General features: G+C 53.4%; 1 protein-coding gene across 1 annotated transcript; it reads right to left on the bottom strand.

Moving 5' to 3' along the window:
* On the bottom strand, positions 1-27,301 carry LOC133353637 (ubiquitin carboxyl-terminal hydrolase 22-like). Its single transcript, XM_061570030.1, has 13 exons — positions 25,440-27,301; positions 17,150-17,282; positions 13,129-13,242; positions 12,464-12,565; positions 10,465-10,634; positions 9,963-10,110; positions 9,638-9,743; positions 8,811-8,981; positions 7,673-7,799; positions 7,135-7,226; positions 6,263-6,325; positions 4,687-4,836; positions 1-3,874 (listed from the first exon to the last, which is right to left on the bottom strand). The coding sequence occupies exons 1-13, from the start codon at positions 25,566-25,568 to the stop codon at positions 3,832-3,834; spliced, it is 1,548 nt and encodes a 515-aa protein (XP_061426014.1). The 5' UTR covers positions 25,569-27,301; the 3' UTR covers positions 1-3,831.
* Positions 27,302-27,486: the final 185 nt, after the last annotated feature.

A 27,486-nucleotide genomic window follows, 5' to 3' on the forward strand; every position in this document is an offset into this window, starting at 1 on the left:
GTGTTCCTGACATGGCCAGTGACACAGCCAGTGTTCCTGACATGGCCAGTGACACAGCCAGTGTTCCTGACATGGCCAGTGACACAGCCAGTGTTCCTGACACGGCCAGTGACATGGCCAGTGACACAGCCAGTGTGCCTGACATGCAACGCAATTACCGCAAAACGCAGCCCCGACGGAGCGGGGAGAGTTTCTCACGGAACACCAAAAACACAACGCACGCCACGTACAACAAACGTAGAGATAAAAAATAACAACCATCAATTAAGAAATGTAACCCATCGAGAGCAGCTGTGCACACGAGATGGTAATACCTTGGCACGTTAGAACAAAAACTAAAAAAATAACTAATACAAAAATAACATTTCTTAAAAATACAGCAAAAAAATGTGCAAAGGATATGTTTGTGGCCCATTTCCCTTCCACCGTTGCACAACGTGGTGCCGCTTTGCCGAGTTTTAACGATCAACAGAAGACAGAAAGAAAATCACATTTATGAGGTGACAAAATGTGTCTTTTGGGGGACACGGGGGGCAGAAATCCCCGCGTGGCATCCACCCACAACCGCCACGTGCAGACCGCGCTGCCCCGTACGGCATGGCACTAGAGCCACGCGATCCGCCCCTGCTTACACACTGCACCAACACGGCGTTCCATACAGTGCAATATTGGCAGGTGTCAATCATTGTTTTTGGCCTTTTAAACGTAGAAAAACGACTGCAACGCTACGGTGCAGAGGAGCACAAGAAAGCCAACTTCATCTTGATACCGGCTGAAACAAAATGTGGGAGAGGTCCCAAAAATGGATCGAATGCCACCAACACGAGACGCAGGGTCACAGCCAACCACGGTTTTATTTGCGCGCGACCCCTCTCCACCCCGCCCCCCCCCTAAGTCGAAGGGTTTATCGGCCGTGATCAACTTAGTCGAGAAACTTCTAAGCGTTGTCCTTCACCGTGGTGGAATTCACTGGTGGAGCGATCATTCAGGAGCTGGAGGGATGAGTCACATAAGGAATCTGGGCCCTGCGAGTACGCTGGCTCACACACCCAGCGTCCAGCTCACACACACACCAATCAAACACACACACACACCCAGCGTCCTTTCGTAAGAAGAAAAACCCTACTTGGGTTATTTTTAGTCAATGCGTGATTTTTTTTTTACAGTGATTGTGTTGAACAAAAAAATATTCGGGGGATTGTGGCCGGCGATGATGATTTCATCCAATAGGCAACATTTTGTCAATGACATAATCGGGGATTTTAAATGTGAAAGTACAAGACACGATTACTGTCTGGGTGGGCTTGCGGTGATCGGTGCCAACCTCGTGTAGCCCCCCTGGAGACAACGGTGGATGGGCACCCTCCAGTGCCACCAATTGTCACGAATCCAGACGCGGCCGTCTGGAACGCTCTTCCTTCTGATATTTGAAAGCCACAGGGAGCGAAGTACTTCTAAATCAAAATTTAAAACTAATTTCTTTAGTACTGCCGTCTGTGTTTAGTTTGTTGTCCTTCCCCCGCACCTGATTCGCGTGGTTGGCTACGTGAACACACGAACAGACGTCACGAACTAAAAAACAAATCTCATCCATCTTGCCTTTACCGTCCCACTTGTAGTGTCCGTCTTGTTTATACTGTCTGTCCCCCCCCATCTCGTGTGTCCCGTCTTGTCTGCGCCGTCGTCATTGTCTCATCTGCTTTGTTTGCATCGTCTCAGCCGGAGCAGCTGGCTTGTCCTGCGACCTCGCGAATCGTGATCGCGAATTGATTTCTCTGGACCGGTTTTATCTGAACCGTCTCATCTGTAGTCCAACTCAATTGTACTGTCTCGTTGTAGAAGTAATTTGTACTGCCTCGTGTCTACAGCCTAATCTAATGACCACCATTATCATTTACCATCCCCCATCTCTACGGTGTTACTTTTACCCGTGTTCCGCCACACCGCTTGCATCAATGTAAATAAACAACTTCTACATTTGTACAAATAAACAAAAATAACTTATGCTTACATGCAAGAGTTGATACGTACGTCGTGAGCATAAGGATTTAGTTAAATTGAGGACTCATCACATGCCTGTAACATTCACCTACAGGTTAAAAAAAAAATTGTACATAAAGCGATGCACTGGAGAACCCAATACTGCAAAACGTTGAGTTCAAAGTATGCCTTGCTCAGAGTATGACTGCTACAACGTGACATTATCGTGTTGACCGCGGTGTATTTTAGTCGCTACTTAACACAAAGGTTGCATCACATCACGTTTCATTGCCACTGAGAAGCCGTCTGAACAGTATCACGGCCGTACTTGTAAAACCAGTTGAGGACATGCAACGCAATTTGTCACCTCAAAAATATTTAGTCCACAGAGAAAGAAAAAACCCCCACCACACACATTCACCAGGCAACACCCAAAATCAAGTTTTTTTTGTTAACATCTTTAAAGCTGCCAAATCAGTTATCTTACTCGTCTATGGCAAAATAAAATTGTGCATCGATTTCACAAAACTAAATTTACACGATTGCATTGTTACGAATTAGTGGTAAGACGCGTGCTTTCAGCACCAACAACATGGTTTGTTTTTTTCTAAACTTCTGTCTCGTGATGGACTAGGAACAGAAACAAATCCGTGGGCACGCTCCCGGCGTGGTGGTTGTTGTTAAATCTCTGCCGTGATGGCGATTTAAACGCCGGCCTTGCCACCCGAGGTGGCGCCCGGGCCTAGCAGGACCAAGCAGGGCCATGTAGGGCCTAGTATGGCCTAGCAGGACCAAGCAGGGCCTAGTAGGGCCTAGTAGGGCCTAGTAGGTCCTAGTAGGGCCTAGTAGGGCCTAGTAGGGCCTAGCAGGACCAAGCAGGGCCTAGTAGGGCCTAGTATGGCCTAGCAGGACCAAGCAGGGCCTAGTAGGGCCTAGTAGGGCCTAGTAGGTCCTAGTAGGGCCTAGTAGGGCCTAGTAGGGCTTAGTAGGTCCTAGCAGGGCTTAGTAGGGCCTAACAAGGCCTAGTAGGGCCTAGTAGGTCCTAGCAGGGCTTAGTAGGGCCTAACAAGGCCTAGTAGGACATAGTAGGACCTAGTAGGGCCTTTTAAAACCACCACCACCACCACCACCAGGATCACTTGTGGCGGACAGGGCCGGTGTCTCTCGGCGTCTGGTCGCCAAACACCTTCACTCACAAATGAAACACAGCAAACACCGTCACAAACACCGTCACTTTGTCGGCGCAGCCACTCTCCATGACATAACAAAATAAACCTTTATGCAAATATTTCCAACAACGCAAGGAACCCAAAGAAAACTAGAGCATATCTTTTGCACAAAGGATTCATTTGCACCTCATTTTGGTAGCTTTGTAAACTGGCACAATAATCAATTACTGGATGTGTAGTGAGTCACGAGTTTTTTTTTTTGTATTTTTTAAAGTTTTTCTCTCTCTTTTAATACGGAGGAGCCCAAGCAAAGGTCTGGGTGGCCGCCTAGGGGCAAGCTCTGCTCGCTGGCCTGGAGCCACAGCCGCAGCAGTGGCGGCGGCGGCGGCGGGCGAGAGAGCATCAGTGCATCGCAAACATTCGTTCGTTTGAGGGAATGCAGCCCGACCATTTCAATGTAATACAATGGTAGCAGCCGTCAGCTCCCGTCCCCCCGTCCAGCCGTCCAGGGTCAGGGTTTTTCTCAAGTATCTCCAGTACTCTCTCATAGTTCGCGGTTACTTCAGGTAGATGCAGTTATTAGTTTGTTTTGTTTTTTCCACTCCACTTTGTATTCCGTTTCCTCGTATCACGCAGTCAGGTCGAGCCGCGGATGGGATTTTTTTGTACGTTCCAAGACCATTCACTCGTATTCCAGGAACTGCTTGTGGTAGAACAGCAGATACCTGTGGCACAACGGTGAGGAAAGAGGTGGCAGAAATGGGGTTAGAATCGTCTCAAACCCCAACAGTCTCCTTCACGAGTTACTTTATTGTTGCAGCAAGTTCTCGTTCAAGGGCCCCGTGGTGGCGAAATGTGAATTCCCTCGCCTGGTATGCAGGAGGTCGTGGGTTCAATCCCGACCCTGACAATGTCTGTTGTATATTTGAAGTTTGCATGTTCATTCTCCCCGTGGTTTTTTCTCCGAATCCTCCAGTTTTTCTCTCACATTTAAAATCAACATCATGCATTTAGAGTATTTGGCTGCTATACATTTCCACGTGATAAGCCACTTTGTTGAGCTATCATTTGTGATAGCCAGGTCGCTTCTGATAAAGAACTACAGAGCTCAGTGGGACTTACCTGGTAAAATAAACATAGTTTGAATAGCTTAACGTGAAATATGTGTTACTGAAAAGTGTTGCGTGAAGCGAAAAACACGGCAAGCGAAAACTATTTCCCCATAAATAATGCAACGATAATTTTGGTGAGCTACGATGTACTACTACTACTACTAAGCACACCACACAGATGGCGGGACAAATAACTGAGTGCACGCTGCCACGTTACTGTATCGATCCGCGTTACTGTATCGATCCGCGTATTGTATCACTACCGCTCAGCCGCACAGCTCCAAAAAGTAGTTCAGCGTCTACCGCTCAGAAACAGCAATATAACGGTGCACGTTCCGTGTTATAACGGTGCACGTTCCGTGTTAGGAGGGAGGAGGTAGGTGGAAGGAAGTAGGAGGCAGGAGAGGAGCGTGGTGTCCACGCACCCTTCACTGTCGAGGACGTCCCGCGCGCCGGCGTGCGTGATGATCGCGTCATCGCACTTGAACCACTGGTCTTTGTGCTGCCGGATGAAGCTGGTGTAGTGGCCGCTCTCCAGCGTGCCCTGGTGGTTCACCACTGCAAATAGCGAGTACCTGGGCACGCACGGACACACGCGCACACACACGCGCGCACACACACACACGCAGACACACAGGCGCACGCATGCATACACACGCAGACACACACGCATGCACAGACACACACGCAGGCAGACAACCAAAGATAATTATTCCGTATATAGCCTAAACATACTGTTAGGGCAAGTGCTGTTAGCGAGTAGCACCTATGAAAGCCAGCACGGCACACTAGTTGTGGGTAGACAGCATCATACCCGGCCGCCTCTCTCCCCAGTGGCGATGTTTACACACTGCACCAAGTACTTATTTGAAGCTGAGTCCACCTAGGGGAGGCCCAGGACCGGTTCAGATAATCGTCACTGGTATTGGCTGTAGTAGCGCAACGCGCTAACTGCGACACTACCGTTTCATCAGCAGACACACGCACGCGTGCATTGCATCCAACTTACAGTGGGACACGTTTAAGTTGATAAATGAACAGAACGTAATTGATATACGTTACTCTCAGTTTACAAAAACAGCCGCGGAATGGGTTTGTTCTCTGCATCACTCGGATTGCCACAGTTTTCTTAATTATATTATAATCTAACCAGGAAAGCTTCATTGAGTCTCAAGTTAATACACGAGTAACCACAACCGAGTGACTTGCAGGTACAGGCATAACCCGGTTTACGCCCGGGATGCGTTCTTGAAAATCAGAGCGTAAATCGAAAGTACTTAAATGACCGCAGTGGCTAGGAGATGTTATCTCCCTCGCCTGGTATGCAAGAGGTCATGGGTTCGATCCCGACCCTCACATTACCTGTATAATTGGAGTTGGCGTGCTCTCTCCCCGTGGTCGCGTGGATTTTTCTCCAGGTCCTCCGTGTTTTCCCTCCGCATTTAGAATCAATGTAACGCATTTAGAGTGTTTGGCTGCTATACATTTCCACGTAATGATAAGCCACTTCGTTGACCTATCATTTGTGGCCAGGTTGCTTCTGAAGTAGAGCTACACAGCTCAGTGGTGACTTACCTGGTAACATTAAAAATAGTTTAAGAGTTTAAGTTGGAGCCTTTAAATCATCTGATTATTATGATTCCATTTGTTCAACCTGGACAAGCCTCACCGAGTCTCAAGACTCTCTCAGGAGGGTCCTGCCAAGATTCACAGGGCGGAGGGGAGGCGATGTTGCTGCTGCTGTGTGTCGGATCCCAAACGGGTAATTGTTAATGTTTTGGACCAATCAGAGAGCCCAGGATGAAACTCATGCCGCACACAGGGGGAGAGAGAACCAAGCCATGCACACTCAAAGACAGGCCTCTCCCTCTCGAGTCGGGGAATCGAACCCAGGCCCTTCTCGCTGCGGGGACAACCAGCGTCACACCACCGCGTGCTTAAGTTACGGCCGCGCAGAGCGGAGGTCGTGGCGAGCGCGAGCGGGAGGACGCCGCCACCTACTTGTTCTCGCTGCTCAGGGAGTCTCCTCCCGCTTGGTGCTGCCCGTTCACGCGGCTCTCCTTGCTGTGCCCACGCACGCGCGCACAGGGGGCGAGGTCACAAGGTCACGAGGTCACACGGCACAAAGATCCCCCCCCACCACCACGGTGTGGCCCGCACAGGCACGCTGGGGCAGCCGCGCCCTGCCGCTAGCGAGCGCCGCCCGCGAATGGTGCGGTCGGGCTTATGCCCGGCGGTTCGCGTTTACACACCGAACGGAGAGTTCGAAATGGGAACCTACTCCTTAAAAAAAACTGAAACTAAACAATTTTTTATTTTACCAGGTAAGGCCCACTGAGCAATATATTTAGTTTTCAGAAGCGACCTGGCCACAAATGATAGCTCAACAAAGTGGCTTATCGTGTGGACATTTATTTCAGCAAAATACTCGAAACGCCTGTTGATTCTAAACCCGGAGAAAAATCCACTTGACCATACACAGAGAGACATGCAAACTCCAAATGTACAGCAGGCATCAGGGTCGCGATGAAAGCCATGACCTCCTGCATGCCAGGCGAGGGAGTTAGCAGATATTTGTGACCGATGTCGGCCCTGTGCGGGTATCGGACTCGGGTCGCCAAGTTCGCAGCGCAGTGCGTGAACCACTGTGCCAACGGCTCGCCGCACAAACATCCCCCATGTAGCCTTCAACTGGAGGAGGAGGCAAGTGCTGTGAGCGAGTAGCACCGATGAAGGCCGGTATAGTACATGCGGGGGTGGGTGACCGACACCACGCCCAGCCGTCTTTGTCTCCCCAGTGGCGATGTTTGCACGTGTGCGGTGGGTTTGGGTGTGTGCAACGCAGTTGCGTGCGTGTGCGTGCGTGTAGACACCTTGATGCCATGAACGGCGTCATGTCGAGCTCCAGAGGAAAGGAGACGTAGGTGGTGATTTTTTTGCGCAGCTTTGCCGAGTGCTCAAATCGCTGCAAACCAACACACGGACACACACAGAGTGACTCAGGATCACAGCAGTTTAACACGTCGGTTCAACATCAAGCCAACTCTGGACCAGTTTCAACATTCAGTATCTCATCAGCAGTCAGGCTTGCTTGATTTAAAATGATGCGCTCGCAGAAGGCCGTGTGGCTGACGGGATATACCATTTATCTATTCATTTACGTGCTTGTTTGCTCCGTGGCGGGACAGACACGGCAAGGACACGTGTCTAATGCTTGTGCGTTCTGATGCCAGTGCACGGCGATCGCTTTGAAGCCGCGATCGCTAAACAAGCGCTGCCCAGCGAGTGGGTGCCGTGCTGCTGCTGCCCCTACTGCTGGCGCTGCCCCTACTGCTGCCCCTACTGCTGGCGCTGTCGTGGGTGAGTGGGGTTGCAAGGAGAGCCACGCCGCGGCGGCGGAGGCAGCGGAACCTTGAGGTGGAAGCAGGCCACGATGGGCAGCTTCTTCATCGTCAGCTGCTTGGTCGACTCCTGGTAACTGCGGCAGCCGCTGCACTTGATCTTCGCGCTGCTGCCCAGGTACTCGGGCCGCGTGAACCTGCGCTCTCCGGCCGCGGGAACCCACGAGCCACGGTCAGAACCCACGAGCCACGGTCAGGACCCACGAGCCACGGTCAGGACCCACGAGCCACGGTCAGGACCCACGAGCCACGGTCAGGACCCACGAGCCACGGTCAGGACCCACGAGCCACGGTCAGAACCCACGAGCCACGGTCAGAACCCACGAGCCACGGTCAGAACCCACGAGCCACGGTCAGAACCCACGAGCCACGGTCAGAACCCACGAGCCACGGTCAGAACCCACGAGCCACGGTCAGAACCCACGAGCCACGGTCAGAACCCACGAGCCACGGTCAGAACCCACGAGTCACGGTCAGAACCCACGAGCCACGGTCAGAACCCACGAGCCACGGTCAGAACCCACGAGCGCCAATCAACACCCAGGAGCCGTGGACGGCGCTCGTGAGCCACGCGGTGACGTCATAGTCATAATATTGGTCGCGAAAGCCGACCGCAAGTTAAACTAACAAACAGATCCCCTGACTCCCGGGTGGAGTTTGTACGTCCTCTCTCACTCTCTCTCCCCCGAGTCTCCTCTGGGTTCTCCGGTTTCTACCCATATCTAAGCTCCACTGAGCTATGTAGCTCTTTTGGAGAGCTACGATGTACTATTACTTATCACGTGAAAATGTATAGCAGTAGCCTAAGACTCTAAACGCGTGGTGATGTCGATTCTAAATGTGGAGGGAAAAACCGGAGGACCCCTGAGAAAAATCCACTCGACCACGGGGAGAGAGACGCAGACTCCTAATGTACAGCAGCAGGCGTCAGGGTCGGGATCGAACCCACGACCTCCTGCGTACCGGGCGAGGTAGTTAACATCTCCTAGCCACTGTGGCGCTTCTCACACACACAGGGGCAGCTGCCACTGGGGGGGTGCACCCTTCGAAACGAGAGCGGAGGAGGGCGGCGGCCACCAACGTTGTCGCCGTCGCGATCGGGGGGGGGGGGGGGGCAGCACACCGTGCACCAGCCGGCGGGCCGGTACCTGCGCAGGCAGTCGGTGAGCGAGGTGGGGCCCGCCGCCGCGTGGGCCTCCCCTCCGTTGGCGAGCAGCAGACTGCCCTCCGAGCCGGGGCTGAGCGGCCAGAACGGCGTCGAGGAGCCCGGCAGGTCCAGCGAGATGTCCCAGAAGGGGTCGATGGTGGTGGACACGCCCCTGGGAGACACGCGCACACGTCCCACCGCACCACCTCCGCTCAGCACGGTCGGCCCACGTACGGTGCCAAAGAAGTTCGACGTGCGCGAGTGCGACGTTTGTCGGGGATGGTGGCCGTGAGCGGGAACCCAACTCGGTCCACCGAGTTAATGAACACACACTTTGATTTCCTCATTTCCCCATCTTCTTCCGTCTTTTTGTTCTCAATTCAAACTCCTCCCCCCACATTCTCCTCCGTTCACTGGGATTTTCTTTTCCTCTGTACCCTGTCCCCTTCACACTCTTCCATTCTACCCATGCTGTTCGCTCTTCGTTCTGTTTTCCCATCCGTTGCTATCAGGGTTCCGTTACACTCGCACACACAAGACAAAGATCCCCCCCCGCGTAGCCTCGGTAGGCGTTTGGGGCAAGTACCCTTCGCGAGCAGCACTTATGAAGGCCGACACACGAGGGGGTGGGCGGCCAGCCGCCCGCCCGGCTGCCTTCGTCTCCCCAGTGGTGATGTTTGCGTATGTGCAAAGTGTCAACCACCGCACTACTGCTCCCCACACAAACACGCACAAAGACCCCCCGTGTAGCCTGAACAGACTGTTGGGGCAAGTGCTGTCAGCGAGCACCTCCTACGCACATAGACGTGTGTCCGCGTGTGCACTCACTGGCAGACTTGGCAGGTGACGTCCGACTGCAGGCCGCCCGTGAAGATCTGATCGATGATGCAGTTGCAGTGGTTGGGGTTGTTGGCTTTCTTGCCGTTGTCGTCCCCTGCAGAGAGGTGAGCGCGCCGCACGGTCACGGCACGGTCACGGCACGGTCACGGCACGGTCACGGTATGGCACGGTCACGGCACGGTCACGGCACGGTCATGGCATGGCACGGTCACGGCACGGTCACCGCGACCGATTGGAACGGGAGAGGCTCCACACGTCATCACGCCATCACGTCATCACGTCAACACATCAACACGTCAACGCGTGTGGCCACCTTTGCAGTGTCGGTGCAGCACGTCGAGCGCCGCGATGAGGAACTCGTGGGCGTCCTGCTGCTCGTAGCCGGCCAGGTGGCGAGCGTGCGTCCACACCAGGTGCAGCAGGCGGTAGGGGATGTGCGGCGAGCGGAACCCCGAGTAGAACTGTGGGGGGGGGGGAGACCGCGATATGGATGGAAGGGGCACGCTGGGGGACATGCGGGGAGGGGGCACTTGGGGGGGGGGACACACGTGGGGGGGGCACGTGGGGGGAGGGGGGGGACACGTGGGGGGGGGGGACACACGTGGGGGGGGGGGGACGCTTGGGGGGGAGAGACGTGGGGGGGGACACACGTGGGGGGGGCACGTGGGGGGAGGGGGGGGACACGTGGGGGGGGGGGGGACACACGTGGGGGGGGGGGACGCTTGGGGGGGAGAGACGTGGGGGGGGACACACGTGGGGGGGGGCACGTGGGGGGGGGGGGGGGGGGGAGTCACGTGGGGGGGGGGGACACCGACCTCCTGGAAGAGGCGGCTCATCTCGCACACCAGGCAGGACTCGGGGCTCTCCATCTCACAGCGGTGGCGGTCCGACAAGAAGAAGTCGCGCAGCAGCGGCGTGTGCGTCAGGGCCTGCACGATGCAGTTCATGAAGCACGTGTTGCCCAGGTTCACCAGGCCGCGCAGGCCTGCACACACGGAAACATCCCCCGTGTCGCCTTCAAGGGCTGTTGGGGCCAAGCGCGACCGATACCAACAAACGCCATTTGCCGGTAAGTGACGGTGACGTCATCACGGCGCCCGTGCCGGGCTAGGTGCACGTTGAGGCTATCGCGTGAAGCGTCGAAGACTCTCGCCGCCGACAGGAGGTCACGGGACAGACGCAGCAGGTGCCATGGATTGGCTGACTGAGATGACCGTTCGATGCACCAGCTGTACCCCTTACTGTGCCAGGCTAGGTGCAGGAGGTCACGGGACAGGCCCGGCGGGTGCCATGGGTTGGCTGACTGAGATGACCGTTCAATGCACCAGCTGTACCCCTTACTGTGCCAGGCTAGGTGCAGGAGGTCATGGGACAGGCCCGGCGGGTGCCATGGGTTGGCTGACTGAGATGACCGTTCAATGCACCAGCTGTATCCCTTACTGTGCCAGGCTAGGTGCAGGAGGAGGTCACGGGACAGGCCCGGCGGGTGCCATGGATTGGCTGACTGAGATGAGCGGTCGATGCATCAGCTGTACCCTCTACTGTGCCAGGCTAGGTGCAGGAGGAGGTCACGGGACAGGCCCGGCGGGTGCCATGGGTTGGCTGACTGAGATGACCGTACGATGCACCAGCTGTACCCTCTACTGTGCCAGGTAGGCATCGACCGCTCATCTCAGTCAGCCAACCCAATGGCGCCTGCTGCGTCTGTTCTGTGAGCGGGTGGATTTTTACACTCGCGCAGGAGAAGGGCGCTTTCAGTTTGACGTTTCTTTATTGAAAGTGAATCTAATAAATAAATCTATGCAGCAACAAAATTGATTTGCTTCTTTATTTATTTCTTCAGCTCTTGAGACAAAAGGTAAGCCTAATTTATGCTTCTACATGATGGTAAAATAGACATTTCTCGGTGATTTTCCAGATATTGTATCGAATTCCGATTTATTTCAACCCCAGTGACCGAAAGCAGAAGAGAATAAAGTATCAGAGCAGTGAATTTGAACAAATTGAAGGTCAGTTATATACAGTGCTACAGTGAACTGCAGTGAGGTGTTTTATGACTTCGTTTTGTGCAAGATTCACTGCCATTAAATTTACACAAGATACAATTTTTTTCGTAAATATTACAGCTTCCATCCTAGGACGGGCAAAGAAGCTAGCTGGCATGAATGACTCTGAATAAAACTAAATTATTACTATTATTATTAGCGAGTAGCACCTGTGAAGGCCGGCACGTCACACGAGGGGGTGGGTGGCCAGCATCATGCCCGGCCGCCTTTGTCTCCCCAGTGCCGATATTTTACACATCGCACCGGGTACTCATTTGAGGCCGAGTCGATCTAGCAGAGGGCCAGGACCGGTTGACAAGATATTTGTCACGGTTGTTGTTTGCCGTGAGCGGGATTTGAACTTGGGCCACCGGGTAACAAGTCCACTGGACATCGGTGAAAAAGAGCTTCATAGCTCATCAGATTCCTCCTGCTGCTGCTGCAGTCGACACAAAGATTGTGAATCAGTCCCAACCCCCACTTTCAACTAGAATTCTCCCGAGCACGGCACGGAACGGACTTGCTGCTCCACCTCCCCAACACGACGGCGGCAGGACTGCCACCAGGGCTGAATTCGCCGCCCTTACACCGGGAGGGATCGTGGTCGTTGTTGGGCGTCAAAGAGGCTTTGTTAAGGGAAAGAAACATGAGGCTTCCCCGATGGCCTCCTTCTCCTCCTCCACCCCTCCAAGCCAGATTCAGCGGCTCGGCCCGTCGCAAGACGGCCGGCGCTGTGGCCGTTGGCAGCACCTGCGCCGGAAACGCTCACCGATGGTGCAGTTGGGCGCAATCTTGCGTCGCTTGGGGTTCTGCCGCAGCAGCTCGAGCTCCCGCCGCGTTGGCTCCCAGCTGGTGTAGCGGTCGCCCAGTCCTGACCACGCGGACAACACACAACGAGAAGTGGGGGGGGGGGGGGGGGGGCGAGGGGGGGCGCGGGCGATGTCAGAGCACCGCATTGGCGGAGCGGCGCTCCAAACCGCAACACAAAGGCGGGAGCAGCAGCCGGTGATCTCCGTGCCGGCTGAGGCACTGGTGCTCCCTCTCCTGCTTACCGTCTAGAGTCAGCGGTGGAGATACCACATTGCCATGGCCGAGGGTCAATGCGTATGAGAAGCGCTGTCGAATTCGTCGTGAAGTGCTGCTCATTGTATCGGCCAGCGGAGTCGACTCCGTTGGTCGTGGATTTGAACTCTCGACCTTTCCCGAACGAGAGCCGCTCGCTCTGCCGTCCGAGCCCAAATCTAACAACGAAGCCATTTTTACTTACCAGGTAAGGCTCCACTGAACTCTATTGCTCTTTTTCCTAAGCGACCTGGCTATCACAAGTGAATGCTAAACGAAGTGGCTTATCATCACGTGGAAATTTATAGTAGCAGCCAAATACTATACAGGACATCTTTGTCTTTGTGGAGCGTGTGCGTCGCGTGCACGCACCCTGCAGTTTCCAGGCCTTGCGCTGCTCCTCCCTGGCGATCTGCTCGGCATCGCGATCGTACACGTAGTCTCCGCACTGGAAGCAGTAGATGGTGCCGTGGTACAGGTCGATCGCTGCACAGACATCGGGGGGACACGCCGACCCGCCGGCCGACAATCAGAATCACAATTTGTTTGACATCGAACAATTAGCCGCGACGATTCGCTGGTACAGTAGGTACCTCGATATGCGAATATTCCATAAAGGGAGATTCGTTAAAACGAACTTTGGATTTATACTTTAAAGAAAATATATTTCCATTCCTTTGAGTAATTTACGGTACTATATAAAAATTATAATACGTTATAGATTATTGACGATTGCGCATCGCGATCTTTGTTTCATGTCTGTTTTTTTATTTTGATCAGAATATTTATTTATGCTGGAGGAATCCAATGAGCTATAAACCTCTTATTCACAGGCGTCTAGTCGGGGCGGATCAGAGCGTTAGAACAAAGAATAGCAACACATGACAGGAGTGAACATTAATGCCAAGGTAGACAAATCACTTCAAACCAATATACAAGTTTGGCCCACTGAGCCGTTACCTTCGTTCTCAGAAGTAACCCAGCTATCACAAATTACACCTCAACAAAGTGGCTTATCATGTACAAGATGCATGGTAAGTCATGAAGTGTTTACAGTCCGAGACGGTAAATGACGAAGGCTGGGTACGCATCCCCGTTGTACTCAAGTTATAAGTTGTTCAAGGTACGAAGCTCCAGGAAGGCATCCATCTACTTGGTCTCATCAGGCGATTGACAGAATTGTGAAAATGTCCTGTGATCCTGGGCCTTCCGGTATGCGGTGTGACGTCATCAACCTACGCCTACAGGTGATGCAACAAGTAGCAGCAAGTGCCACCTGCAGGTTAACGTGGTGCCATAAAATATAATAAAGTAAAAACCATAAACTATTTTTATTTTACTGGGTAAGGCCCACCGAGCTGTGTAGCTCTTATTCAGAAGGGGCCTGGCCACAAACTGATAGCTCAACGAAGTGGGGCTCAACCATCATGTGGAAATTTACAGGAGTCAAGTAAACGCATATTTATTCATGTGGAGGGAACAACCGGAGGACACGGAGAAATCTGCACGACCACGGGGAGAGAGAGACACGCAAACTCCAAATATACAGCAGCAGGCATCGGGGTCAGGATCGAACTCACGACCTCCTGTATACCAGGCGAGGTAGTTAACATCTTGTCACCCCAATGTGACAATAATACATTACGCCGCATGCCTTTTGTCACGCGCTATGGACACAGTTGGACGAAAACGCTGTTTGCGAGCGCCCGTTGTGTCTCCGATTACTGATGACGACGAACCAGGGACTGCTGTGATTTGTTTTGCCGAATTATTCTCCGGACGGTTGAGCTTTCGAGGCTCAAACAAAGCGCTGGCTGCATTCATCCCGGTGCACAAACATCAGTTCACCACCCACGTGACGCACCGACCGCCATGGTGCCACTCACAGTGGTATGACCACATCACCATGGCACCCACACCAAATTTGCTGACTGGAGGTCATAGTACAGACCATTGTATTTGTACTGTAGTACTACTCTGCTTGTTAACCCAGGAAAACCTCACCTGTACTGGTTGTACATTGCAAACAATTTCAATGTGGCATTCTATGTAAACCTATTCAACAATGTTTTTGTCTTGACAGGTAAGGCCCACCGAGCCTGACATCATTTTTTTAAGAAGCAACCTGGTCACAAATGATAACCCAATTAAGTGGCTTGTCATGTGGAAATTCACGTGACCACGGGGAGAGAGACACGCAAACTCCAAATATAAAGCAGCAGGCATCAGGGTCGGAATCCAACCCACAACCTCCCGCATACCAGGCAAGCTAGTTAACATCTCGCCGCCGCGGCAAAAGCAGCAGCATCTGGTGCCACGGTGACTAGGAGATGTTAACAACCTCGCCTGGGATGAAGGAGGTCGTGGGTTCAATCCCGACTCTGACGACTCTTGCTGTGTTTGCGTGCCTCTCTCCCCGTGGATTTTCCCGGGTGCTCCGGTTTTTTACTTCCACATTTAGAATCAACATCACGTGTTTAGAGTGTTTGGCTGCTAGAAATTTGCACGTGATAAGCCACTTCGTTGAGCTATAATTTGTGACCAGGTTGCTTCTTTAAAAAATGCTAGGTAGCTCAGTGGGCCTTACCTGGTAGAATAAAAAATAGTTTAAGTTGTAGTTTTAGTTTCACATTTCTCCAACTTAATTGCAACCGCCCTACGACCGGTCTAAAAATAACCTGCCCCAGATGACGTATGCTGCGGGGGAATTTATTATTGGACGCGGATTTATGTTGGTCGCTGCAGCGTTCTAGATTTTTCTCACGTCACAACGCAGTTGTTGTTTCTTCTGCGTCAACTCATCTTCGCTCGATAGCCGCGCTCTACTCTACTTGCTTTGCTCTCGTCGTTTTTGGTCATCCTGGTCACTCGTGCAAATGAGACTTATCCCGGTCTCTCTTGAGTTCTATAACCTGGCCGCACAGAATCAACTTCACTCAACTTCACTCAAGAGACTTTGTGGATTGAACCCCCCACCCATCCCCCCCACCACTCCTCGCCCTCTTTCCTCCACCAAAGACAAAGATCCCCCATATAGCCTCAACAGATTATTTTGGGGGGGCAAGTGCTGTTAGAGAATGTCTGGCACCAACAGCCATTCTCGTATCCAATCCTGCCAACCAACATCACCCTCAGTTGAACAACATCCCCCTTGTGGCCAAAGTGGCATTCGCCGATATCCAAAATGAATGAATGAAAAGTAAATGAATGTGGGCGGGCGGCCAGCCCCCCCTCCTCCTCCCCCCCGCTTTTTGACGACGTCACGACGCGTTGCTGGAAACGTCGTCGTCGTAAAACCGGAACCCCGTTTCCCCATGGACGGCAGAAACGGCAGAAAGATCAGGGTTTCACAATGATCATTTACATTTGTAAAGCGCCTTCTCATCCAAGGATCCCAATGCGCCAACCGTGTATGGAAAGCGGGGAAATAAGACGGAACCAGCGGCGTAAACGATCAAAACTATGGAGGAAAGGGCGATTCTAAAGACGTGAGTTTGCAGGGCGAGATTTAAATAGAACCCAGACTAGAACCCAGACTAGGACCCAGACTAGGACCCAGTAAGGTGTTGATAGTACCGTGTTGATAGTACCGTGTTGATAGTAACGTGTTGATAGTAACGTGTTGCTAGTACCGTGTTGATAGTAACGTGTTGCTAGTTACGTGTTGATAGAGTACCGTGTTGCTAATAAGGTGTTGCGAGCCATGTGGTTACGTTGTGCAGCACGGTCTGTCTCTGTCATGCCCTGCACTGCGTGTTCTGTTAATATTTATGCACGACAGTGGAGTGTGGGCTCCGCATGCTAAACAGCGCATCCACATTTAGACTCGAGCTAGGCGAGATATTATCTCCCTCGCCTGGTATGCGGGAGGTCGTGGGTTCGACCCCGATGCCTGCGTCTCTCTCCCCGTGGTCGCGTGGATTTTTCTCTCCGGCTCCCCGGGTTTTTCCCTCCACATTTATAAAACACATCACACGTTTAGAGTATGTAGCTGGCGCTATAAATGTCCACGTGATAACAAGAAGTCACTTCGTTGAGCTATCATTTGTGATAGCCAGGTCGTTCATTGCTCATTGGGCCTTACCTGGTAAGACAAGAAACAGTTCAGTTCATAGTGTATAGAGTGCAGTGCCCGCACTGCACCTGCCCTGGGAAGCCACTCCTCCCTGCCCCCGTGCGTGTGTGCCCCGCGGACACCCACAGAGCGGGTGGTGGTGGAGCGTAGTGGTGGAAGAGCGTGGTGGTGGAGCGTAGTGGTGGAAGAGCGTGGTGGTGGAGCGTAGTGGTGGAAGAGCGTGGTGGCATCTAGGGCCTTCCGGTGTTGAGTGAGGTGAGTGGGTGAGCGCGGTGAGCGGGGTTGGAGCGGGGTGAGCGGGGTTTCGAGCGAGCGTACCGAGCGGGTGGCGCTTGGCCTTGGCGTGCTCGTGGATGTGGCGCCGAGCGAAGCAGCCGAAGAAGACGCAGTAGAGGCACGAGTGCAGGCGGCTGAAGTGGGCACCGCACAGCTGGCACACGCACGACAGGGCCTGGCCACGCACACCACACGCACACACCACACACACCACACACACCACACACACCACACACACCACACCACACACACCACACACACCACACGCACACACCACACACACCAAACACACACCACACACCACACGCACACACCACACCACACACACCACACACACCACACACACACCACACACCACACGCACACACCACACCACACACACACCACACACCACACGCACACACCACACCACACACACCACACACACACCACACACCACACGCACACACCACACCACACACACACCACACGCACCACACGCACCACACACGCACCACACACGCACCACACGCACCACACGCACCACACACACACCACACACACCACACACACCACACACACCACACACACACCACACACACACCACACACACCACACACACACCACACACCACACACACACACACACACACACACCACACACACACCACACACACACCACACACACCACACACACCACACACACACCACACACACACCACACACCACACACACACCACACACACACCACACACCACACACACACCACCACACACACACCACACACGCACCACACACACACCACACACACCACACACACACCACACACACACCACACACACACACACACACCACACACACCACACACACACCACACACACACCACACACACACCACACACACACCACACACCACACACACACCACACACCACACACACACCACACACACACCACACACACCACACACCACACACACACCACACACACACCACACACACACCACACACACACCACACACACCACACACACACCACACACACCACACACACACCACACACACCACACACACACCACACACACCACACACACACCACACACACCACACACACCACACCACACACACCACACACACACACACCACACACACACCACACACACCACACACACACCACACACACAACCACACACACCACACACACCCACCACACACACCACACACACACCACACACACACCACACACACACCACACACACACCACACACACCACCACACACACCACACACACACCACACGCACCACACGCACACACACCACACGCACACACACACACACCCACACACACCACACACACCACACACGCACACACCACACCACACACACCACACACACCACACACACACCACACGCACCACACACACCACACACACCACACACACCACACACACACCACACGACACCACACACACCACACACACACACCACACACCACACCACACCACACACACACCACACACACCACACCACACACACCACACACACACACACACCACACACCACACACACACCACGCACACACCACACCACACACACCACACACACACCACACACACACACACCACACACACACCACACACACCACACACACCACGCACACCACCACACACACCACACGCACACACACACACCACACACACCACACGCACACACCACCACACACCACCACACACCACACACACCACACGCACACCACACGCGCACCACACACACACCACACGCACACACCACACACACACACCACACACACACACCACACACACCACCACACACCACCACACACATCACACACACACCACACAGCAACATACAGATCGTCAACTCGTATATAACAGGCTGGTAGCTCGCACAACAACAACAGCACAACAACAACGGCACAACAACAACAGCATGTACTATACGAGTTTATCCAGGAATGCCTCAATGAGTCCCAGTGTTTATCTCAGGAGGCTCCTGCCCGGCTGAGTGCGGCAGGGGGTGATGCTGCTGCTGCTGTAGCTGCTGCTGCAGCTGCTGCTGCTGCTGTTTACGTGATCCCAGCTGAAAGCGGCTACACGTTGTAGGCGACTTCTAGAGCGCATGGAGGAACCCGGAGAAGCCAACGGAGCACAGCGGGAGAGAGCGACAGGGAGAGAGAGAAGTACAAACTCCACACAGACACGCACCCGAGTCGGGACTCGAACCTAGGGGCTCTTTGCTGTGAGGTGCAAGCGTCAGTAACCGCTGAGCTGGCACCCTGAGTAGGGGAGGACTGACGCGGGGCGACGCCACGCAACAACAATCAGTTTAAAGTGTAATTATCATGACCTGTGGTTCATCTTTACGTTACTATGTACCTTGCTCCAAAGAGTATCCATTCACCGTTATTTGTACGATTTCCCGCACCTCCGATTAGCACGGTTAGCCACGTGCGGTGCGAAAGAAGTTCAAACGAACGAACGCGCACACGCTAAGCGAGCGAGGAGATTTGCCAGTGCGACGTTAAAGTGCAACGATTCAAAACATCAGCAAAACAAGTGAATTATAGAGCCCCAATTAAACTAAAGGGAAATTAACATTCTCATTGAGCCAAACAGCCTCGACAGACACCGTGATTGAGTGACTACGGAAATCCGTGGGGCACCGACTTGGACGTGCACCCTGGACTGCATCATGAGCCTCATTCGGAACAGAATCAACCCGGGGGGGGGGGGGGCGCCCTCAGGGCCCCCCTCCCTGCGATAGAAAATCAGCCACGTGACATGCGACCTTTGAAGAAATCAAGCAAATCTAAAAAGGTGACCACGTGGTGGATGGTGCTGGGGGTGGGGGAGATGGGGGGGTGGGGGAGATGGGGGGGGTGGGGGAGATGTGGGGGGGTGGGGGAGATGGGGGGGTGTGGGGGAGAAGGGGGAGATGGGGGGGGTGGGGGAGATGGGGGGGTGGGGGAGATGGGGGGTGGGGGAGATGGGGGGGGGGTGGGCGAGATGTGGGGGGGTGGGGGAGATGGGGGGGGTGTGGGGGAGAAGGGGGGGATGGGGGAGATGGGGGGGTGGGGGAGATGGGGGGGGGGCGAGATGTGGGGGGGTGGGGGAGATGGGGGGGTGTGGGGGAGAAGGGGGAGATGGGGGGGGGTGGGGGAGATGGGGGGGTGGGAGAGATGGGGGGGTGGGGGAGATGGGGGGGTGGGAGAGATGGGGGGGTGGGGGAGATGGGGGGGTGGGAGAGATGGGGGGTGGGGGAGATGGGGGGGTGGGAGAGATGGGGGGGTGGGGGAGATGGGGGGGTGGGGGAGATGGGGGGGGTGGGGGAGATGGAGGGGGTGGGGGAGATGGGGGGGGAGATGGGGGGTGGGGGAGATGGGTGAATGGGGCAACACTGGAGGCAGCAGATGGCGGCCCATGTTATGGCCGATTAATGATCTATGACCGAGATGTTGACTACATCGCCTGTAATACAGGAGGTCGACCGTGGGTCAGACCCCGACGCCTGTAGAATTGGAGTTTGCTTCTCTCTCTCTCTCTGGTCGCGTGGATTTTGTCTCCGGGTCCTCCGGCTTCTCCCTCCACATTTACAATCAACGTGCTTTTAGAGTTGTGGCTGCTATACATGTCCACGTGATGATGATGATGAGCCACTTCTTCATTGGGCTATCATTTGTGACCAGTGAGGACTTCCGTGGTAAAATAAAGATAAAATAGTTTAGTTTATAGGCAAAATGGAAGATCCGTGATCTGTGACCGAGGTCAAAACCTGTGATTTGCCCGCTCAATGCAATGAGTTGTGGGCCCCGCATGGCGGATTGACAGCGAGAAGACGAGCTGTACAGCACAAATCGCAGCCGAGCACACAGCTCGCCAAACACAGCGACAACAGACACCGCTAGGCACACACAGAGCCAGAGCCATAGGCATATCCATAGCAACAACTACAGCCCCACACAGCCACAGCCACTACACCCAGTCAGCTACAGCCTCACACAGCCACAATGACGTAGAACACAACTACAGTCAAGGGACACATCTCATGCTATAGTCACAGACCGAGCTGGAGTTACTGACACTCACACAGCTCGTTACATCTACAGCCAGCTAGTCAGACGTGTCTAGTCAGATACAAGCAGGCAAACACATCTAGTCAACAGGCAGACACAGCTACAGTCACAGCTACAGTCAGATCAACATTCAGACACAGCTGGGGAGACATCTACTGGCAGCTACACCGAATGATCAAACAGCGACAGGCAGACCCACCTGCAGCTACAAGCAGACGCATCTACAGAGAGCTTCAGGCAGACGAATCTCCAGATATAATTACAGGCGGACACGTTGATCCAGCTACAGGAAGACAAAACGCACGTACACTACAGGCTGACACAACTACATTCAGACACTCAGACAAACACACCTACATTCAGACACCCACAGACAGACAAACACACCTACATTCAGACACTCACAGACAGACAAACACACCTACATTCAGACACTCACAGACAAATACACCTACATACAGACACCCACAGACAGACAAACACACCTACATTCAGACACTCACAGACAGACAAACACATCTACATTCAGACACTCACAGACAGACAAACACACCTACATTCAGACACTCACAGAGAGACAAACACACCTACATTCAGACACTCACAGACAGACAAACACATCTACATTCAGACACTCACAGACAGACAAACACACCTACATTCAGACACTCACAGAGAGACAAACACACCTACATTCAGACACACACAGACAGACAAACACACCTACATTCAGACACTCACAGACAGACAAACACACCTACATTCAGACATTCACAGACAGACAAACACATCTACATTCAGACACCCACAGACAGACAACCACACCTACATTCAGACACTTACAGACAGACAAACACACCTACATTCAGACACCCACAGACAGACAAACACACCTACATTCAGACACAGACAAACACACCTACATTCAGACACTCACAGACAGACAAACACACCTACATTCAGACACAGACAAACACACCTACATTCAGACACTCACAGACAGACAAACACACCTACATTCAGACACTCACAGACAGACAAACACATCTACATTCAGACACTCACAGACAGACAAACACACCTACATTCAGACACTCAGAGAGACAAACACACCTACATACAGACACCCACAGACAGACAAACACACCTACAATCAGACACTCACAGACAGACAAACACATCTACATTCAGACACTCACAGACAGACAAACACACCTACATTCAGACACTCACAGAGAGACAAACACACCTACATTCAGACACCCACAGACAGACAAACACACCTACATTCAGACACTCACAGACAGACAAACACACCTACATTCAGACACTCACAGACAGACAAACACACCTACATTCAGACACTCACAGACAGACAAACAAACACACCTACATTCAGACACCCACAGACAGACAAACACACCTACATTCAGACACTCACAGACAGACAAACACACCTACATTCAGACATTCACAGACAGACAAACACATCTACATTCAGACACCCACAGACAGACAAACACACCTACATTCAGACAATCACAGACAGACAAACACACCTACATTCAGACACTCACAGACAGACAAACACACCCACATTCAGACACTCACAGACAGACAAACACACCTACATTCAGACACAGACAAACACACCTACATTCAGACACTCACAGACAGACAAACACACCTACATTCAGACACTCACACACAGACAAACAAACACACCTACATTCAGACACCCACAGACAGACAAACACACCCACATTCAGACACCCACAGACAGACAAACACACCTACATTCAGACACTCACAGACAGACAAACACATCTACATTCAGACACCCACAGACAGACAACCACACCTACATTCAGACACTTACAGACAGACAATCACACCTACATTCAGACACCCACAGACAGACAAACACACCTACATTCAGACACTCACAGACAGACAAACACACCTACATTCAGACACTCACAGAGAGACAAACACACCTACATTCAGACACTCACAGACAGACAAACACACCTACATTCAGACACTCACAGACAGACAAACACACCTACATTCAGACACTCACAGACAGACAAACACACCTACATTCAGACACAGACAAACACACCTACATTCAGACACTCACAGACAGACAAACACACCTACATTCAGACACAGACAAACACACCTACATTCAGACACTCACAGACAGACAAACACACCTACATTCAGACACTCACAGACAGACAAACACATCTACATTCAGACACTCACAGACAGACAAACACACCTACATTCAGACACTCAGAGAGACAAACACACCTACATACAGACACCCACAGACAGACAAACACACCTACAATCAGACACTCACAGACAGACAAACACATCTACATTCAGACACTCACAGACAAACACACCTACATTCAGACACTCACAGAGAGACAAACACACCTACATTCAGACACTCACAGACAGACAAACACACCTACATTCAGACACTCACAGACAGACAAACACACCTACATTCAGACACTCACAGACAGACAAACACACCTACATTCAGACACTCACAGACAGACAAACAAACACACCTACATTCAGACACCCACAGACAGACAAACACACCTACATTCAGACACTCACAGACAGACAAACACACCTACATTCAGACATTCACAGACAGACAAACACATCTACATTCAGACACCCACAGACAGACAAACACACCTACATTCAGACACTCACAGACAGACAAACACACCTACATTCAGACACTCACAGACAGACAAACACACCCACATTCAGACACTCACAGACAGACAAACACACCTACATTCAGACACAGACAAACACACCTACATTCAGACACTCACAGACAGACAAACACACCTACATTCAGACACTCACACACAGACAAACACACCCACATTCAGACACCCACAGACAGACAAACACACCCACATTCAGACACCCACAGACAGACAAACACACCCACATTCAGACACCCACAGACAGACAAACACACCTACATTCAGACACCCACAGACAGACAAACACACCCACATTCAGACACCCACAGACAGACAAACACACCCACATTCAGACACTCACAGACAGACAAACACACCTACATTCAGACACTCACAGACAGACAAACACACCCACATTCAGACACCCACAGACAGACAAACACACCCACATTCAGACACCCACAGACAGACAAACACACCCACATTCAGACACCCACAGACAGACAAACACACCTACATTCAGAAACTCACAGACAGACAAACACACCTACATTCAGACACTCACAGATCATTGTTTTAACGCTGTGGGCTCACACGAAATTGTTTTTTCCAAGACGGAGGTGCTCTGCAAACCTACTGGCTATCTTCAGAGATTTGTTCATGAAGCCATCCAGGTATATAAATACCGACACAACTTCAACCGAGAGGATGGGTACAAACTGAGCTATCATTGGAAGGACGTTATTAACCAGGTAAAGTCTTAACTGACTGTGATGTTTCCATCCTACCTGCCTATGTCAGCTGTTATTTCCGACTCTTGGATTGCACTCTCATGCTCACATGTCATCTCTCATGTCTCTGGATTGCACCACTCTTTGTTCTTACAGTTACATGCTAATTTCTCACATTAACATCACTAGCCCCGGCCACTTCTTCATGGGCTACACCCATTTCAAACCTTTTTAAAACAGTCTGCCTCAGCAGCAGACCATGCTTTCCCACCTGATGACGGATGCTTGTGTTGCACCCGAAACGTCGTGATTTATTTTATTTTCTACCTACGTGACTTTACCGAAAGAACCAAGGAGTATGGATTCCTGCAGTCACGAAAGCTTCAAATCAAGATCACTACCACCACTACCTCCACCACCATTTCCTCTACCACCACCACTTCTACCACCACCACCACCTCCTCCACCACCACCACCACCCTCCTCCACCACCTCCACCACCTCCACCACCTCCACCTCCTCCTCCACCACCATCACCACCACCACCCTCCTCCTCCACCACCACCTCCTCCACCACCTCCTCCTCCACCACCACCTCCTCCACCACCATCACCTCCTCCACCACCACCTCCTCCACCACCACCACCTCCTCCACCACCACCTCCACCACCACCTCCTCCTCCACCATCATCACCACCACCACCCTCCTCCTCCACCACCACCTCCTCCTCCACCACCATCACCACCACCACCACCTCCTCCACCACCACCACCACCTCCTCACCTTCCTGCGCCGCGCTTCCCCCGTGGCGCTCCACACGAACCACTGGTAGATCACTCGCAGCTGCTGCCTCCATTGCGCCTGCTCCGCCTTGAGGACGCACACGTGCGCGCATCCACCCTGGCCGCTCATCACCCCTCCTCCTCCTCCTCGTCACCTCTTCCTCTCCACCTCCTCTCCACCTCTTCCTCGTCACCACCTTCTCTTCCTCTCCACCTCCTCTTCGGCCCAGCTCCACCTCGGCCTCAGCACCGGCAGCGGCATATACAGCGCGTGGGTGTGGGAGTCACTCGAGTAGCACTTGCCCCGACGATCCGTTAAGGCTACACGGGGGACCTTTGTCTTTGTAGCCGACTCGACTCGCTGCGTCTGACTGTACGGCTATAGCCGTCCGCCTGTAGGCGCCGCGTCTGCCCGTAGCCCGGTAAGAAGGTAGCTACTTCTGTGTCTGCTGGACATGCGTCCGACTGTCGCCTGAATATGTGACTCTAGCTCCAACTCTGTCCGACTGTAGCTGTGCGACTGTAGCTTCTGTGTCTGCTGGACATGCGTCCGGCTGTAGCCTGAATGTGACTCTAGCTCCCACTCTGTCCCACTGTAGCTGTGCGACTGTAGCTTGTGTCTGCTGGACATGCGTCCGGCTGTAGCCTGAATGTGACTCTAGCTCCCACTCTGTCCCACTGTAGCTGTGCGACTGTAGCTTCTGTGTCTGCTGGACAGGCGTCCGACTGCGGCTATATGACCGCACTGCCCACGAGATGCGACTGTGGCTCTGTAGCTGTCCGCCTGTAGCCGCGTCCGATTGCGGCTGTCGGCGCCCCGTGAAACGGAGTGGAGACGCAGCGAGATGGAGGGAGGGAGGGAGACGGATGAACGAGACGCCGCAGCTGGAGGGGGGTTCGCGTGGATGAGACGCGGGGCTCGGGGCGGCGGAGAGCGCCGCGAAGGGATGGAGACGACGACGGGACAAAGGCAAAGGTCCCCCCGGTAGCCTCCAGCACAACGTGGGGGGCGGTGTGGCCGGCCCCACGCCCGACCGCCTTTGTCTCCCCAGCGGCGATGGGATTTTTGTTTTATTCTTTTACACACCGCGCCAGGTTCTTATTTGAGGCCGAGTCGACCTAGGGGAGGTTCACCGCTGTCAGTGGCCGGGGGGATCGAACTCGGGTGGCCTCTGCCGGGTTCGCGATGGCAGCGCGGCTCGTCGCTTCGCTCGCGAGGAGAAGCGATCACACACACAGGGAGACAGGGAGACAGAGACAGGGAGACAGAGACAGGGAGACAGGGAGACAGAGACAGGGAGAGAGAGACAGGGAGACAGAGACAGGGAGAGAGATAGAGACACAGGGAGAGAGACAGGGAGACAGAGACACAGGGAGACAGAGACACAGGGAGAGAGAGAGACAGGTAGAGACAGAGACAGGGAGACAGAGACAGGGACACAGGGAGAGAGACAGGGAGAGAGATAAGGAGACAGGGAGAGAGACACACACACGAGACACAGGGAGAGAGACACAGGGAGAGAGACACACACACAAGAGAGACAGGGAGAGAGAGACAGGGAGAGAGAATGTCTTTAGAGAGACTGAGAGAGAGTGGGGGGTGAAGAGCTACACAGCCCCGAGCTGCCGGACACACGCGACACGATGGGGGGGCAGCAGCAGCAGCAGGAGGAGGAAGAGGAGCGCCCCGTGGGGATGAGCGCGACCCCTCGGCACCCCCCGGTGGGAGATGGAGCGAGCGAGCGAGCGCCTCTCTCTTCGCCTCTCTCCTCGTCTTCCCTGCGTCTCTCTGCGTCTCTCGTCGTCTTCGTCGTCGTCTCTCTCCGCGATTCTCTCAGAGGCGACGGCGGCGATGCCGGGCACCGCGCTGCATTGTGGGAGGATCTGACCCCGAGCCGCGGGGCATGCCGGGAGCCCGCGCCGCCCACGTGGGTGCCGGCTCGAGCGGGGCAGCACCCACGTGACGCCGTCGGCGCTGTCAATCGCGGCGCGGGGGGTGAAGAGGAGAGGACGGGCGACGTTTCGAGCAACGACCCTCCCGCCCCCCC

This window comes from Lethenteron reissneri, chromosome 44 (genome assembly GCF_015708825.2).
Source record: "Lethenteron reissneri isolate LAM-NWPU_2019-01 chromosome 44, ASM1570882v1, whole genome shotgun sequence".
NCBI classification, from domain to species: domain Eukaryota; kingdom Metazoa; phylum Chordata; class Hyperoartia; order Petromyzontiformes; family Petromyzontidae; genus Lethenteron; species Lethenteron reissneri.

What these genes read in the sequence shown, in the direction of transcription:
- LOC133353637 (XM_061570030.1), bottom strand. Translation starts at nt 25,568, where the DNA reads ATGAGCGGCCAGGGTGGATGCGCGCACGTGTGCGTCCTCAAGGCGGAG. An exon ending in TGAGCCGCCTCTTCCAGGAG is followed by an intron (nt 10,111 to 10,464) that starts GTCGGTGTCCCC and finishes CCCCCCCCACAG; the next exon opens with TTCTACTCGGGGTTCCGCTC. An exon ending in ACGCCGTTCATGGCATCAAG is followed by an intron (nt 6,326 to 7,134) that starts GTGTCTACACGC and finishes GCGTGGGCACAG; the next exon opens with CAAGGAGAGCCGCGTGAACG.